At 43.4% G+C, this 401-nt stretch overlaps 1 protein-coding gene across 1 annotated transcript in view; it reads left to right on the forward strand.

The window, feature by feature from the left end:
- Positions 1-160, forward strand: part of KCNK9 (potassium two pore domain channel subfamily K member 9) — a 112,416-nt gene extending 112,256 nt beyond the window's left edge. Inside the window, exon 3 of the mRNA XM_015820170.1 lies at positions 8-160. Within this exon, the coding sequence (XP_015675656.1) occupies positions 8-160 (153 nt within the window). The remainder of the gene's footprint in view (positions 1-7) is intronic.
- The last annotated feature ends 241 nt before the right edge of the window (positions 161-401 follow it).

Here is a 401-nt window from a genome sequence, read left to right on the forward strand (position 1 = left end):
GAACCTCCAGTACTTTCACTCCATCTCCTACAAGATTGAGGAGATCTCACCAAGCACATTAAAAAACAGCCTGTTCCCATCTCCCATCAGTTCAATCTCCCCTGGATTGCACAGCTTTACGGACCATCACAGGCTGATGAGACGACGGAAATCTATTTGAAGGCACTTTGTTGGCAGGGATTGGTGGGTGGGTGGGTGGGTGGCGTTTGTTTCCTAAGATTATTATTTTTTAAAACAAACAAACAAAACAAAAAGAACCAATTCCTCTAGTGAACCAGAGTGAGGTTAACATAAATCCAGGAGGAAAAAAAATAAACAAAACAGGAATTCAAGGGAAGGACACTACTCCCCTGAAACTCAGCTCTGGCGCACGAAGCATGGACAGACTTATTTTCCAGCAA

Source organism: Protobothrops mucrosquamatus, unplaced genomic scaffold (assembly GCF_001527695.2).
Source record: "Protobothrops mucrosquamatus isolate PMUCROS unplaced genomic scaffold, P.Mucros_1.0 scaffold1079, whole genome shotgun sequence".
Taxonomy (NCBI): Eukaryota; Metazoa; Chordata; class Lepidosauria; order Squamata; family Viperidae; genus Protobothrops; species Protobothrops mucrosquamatus.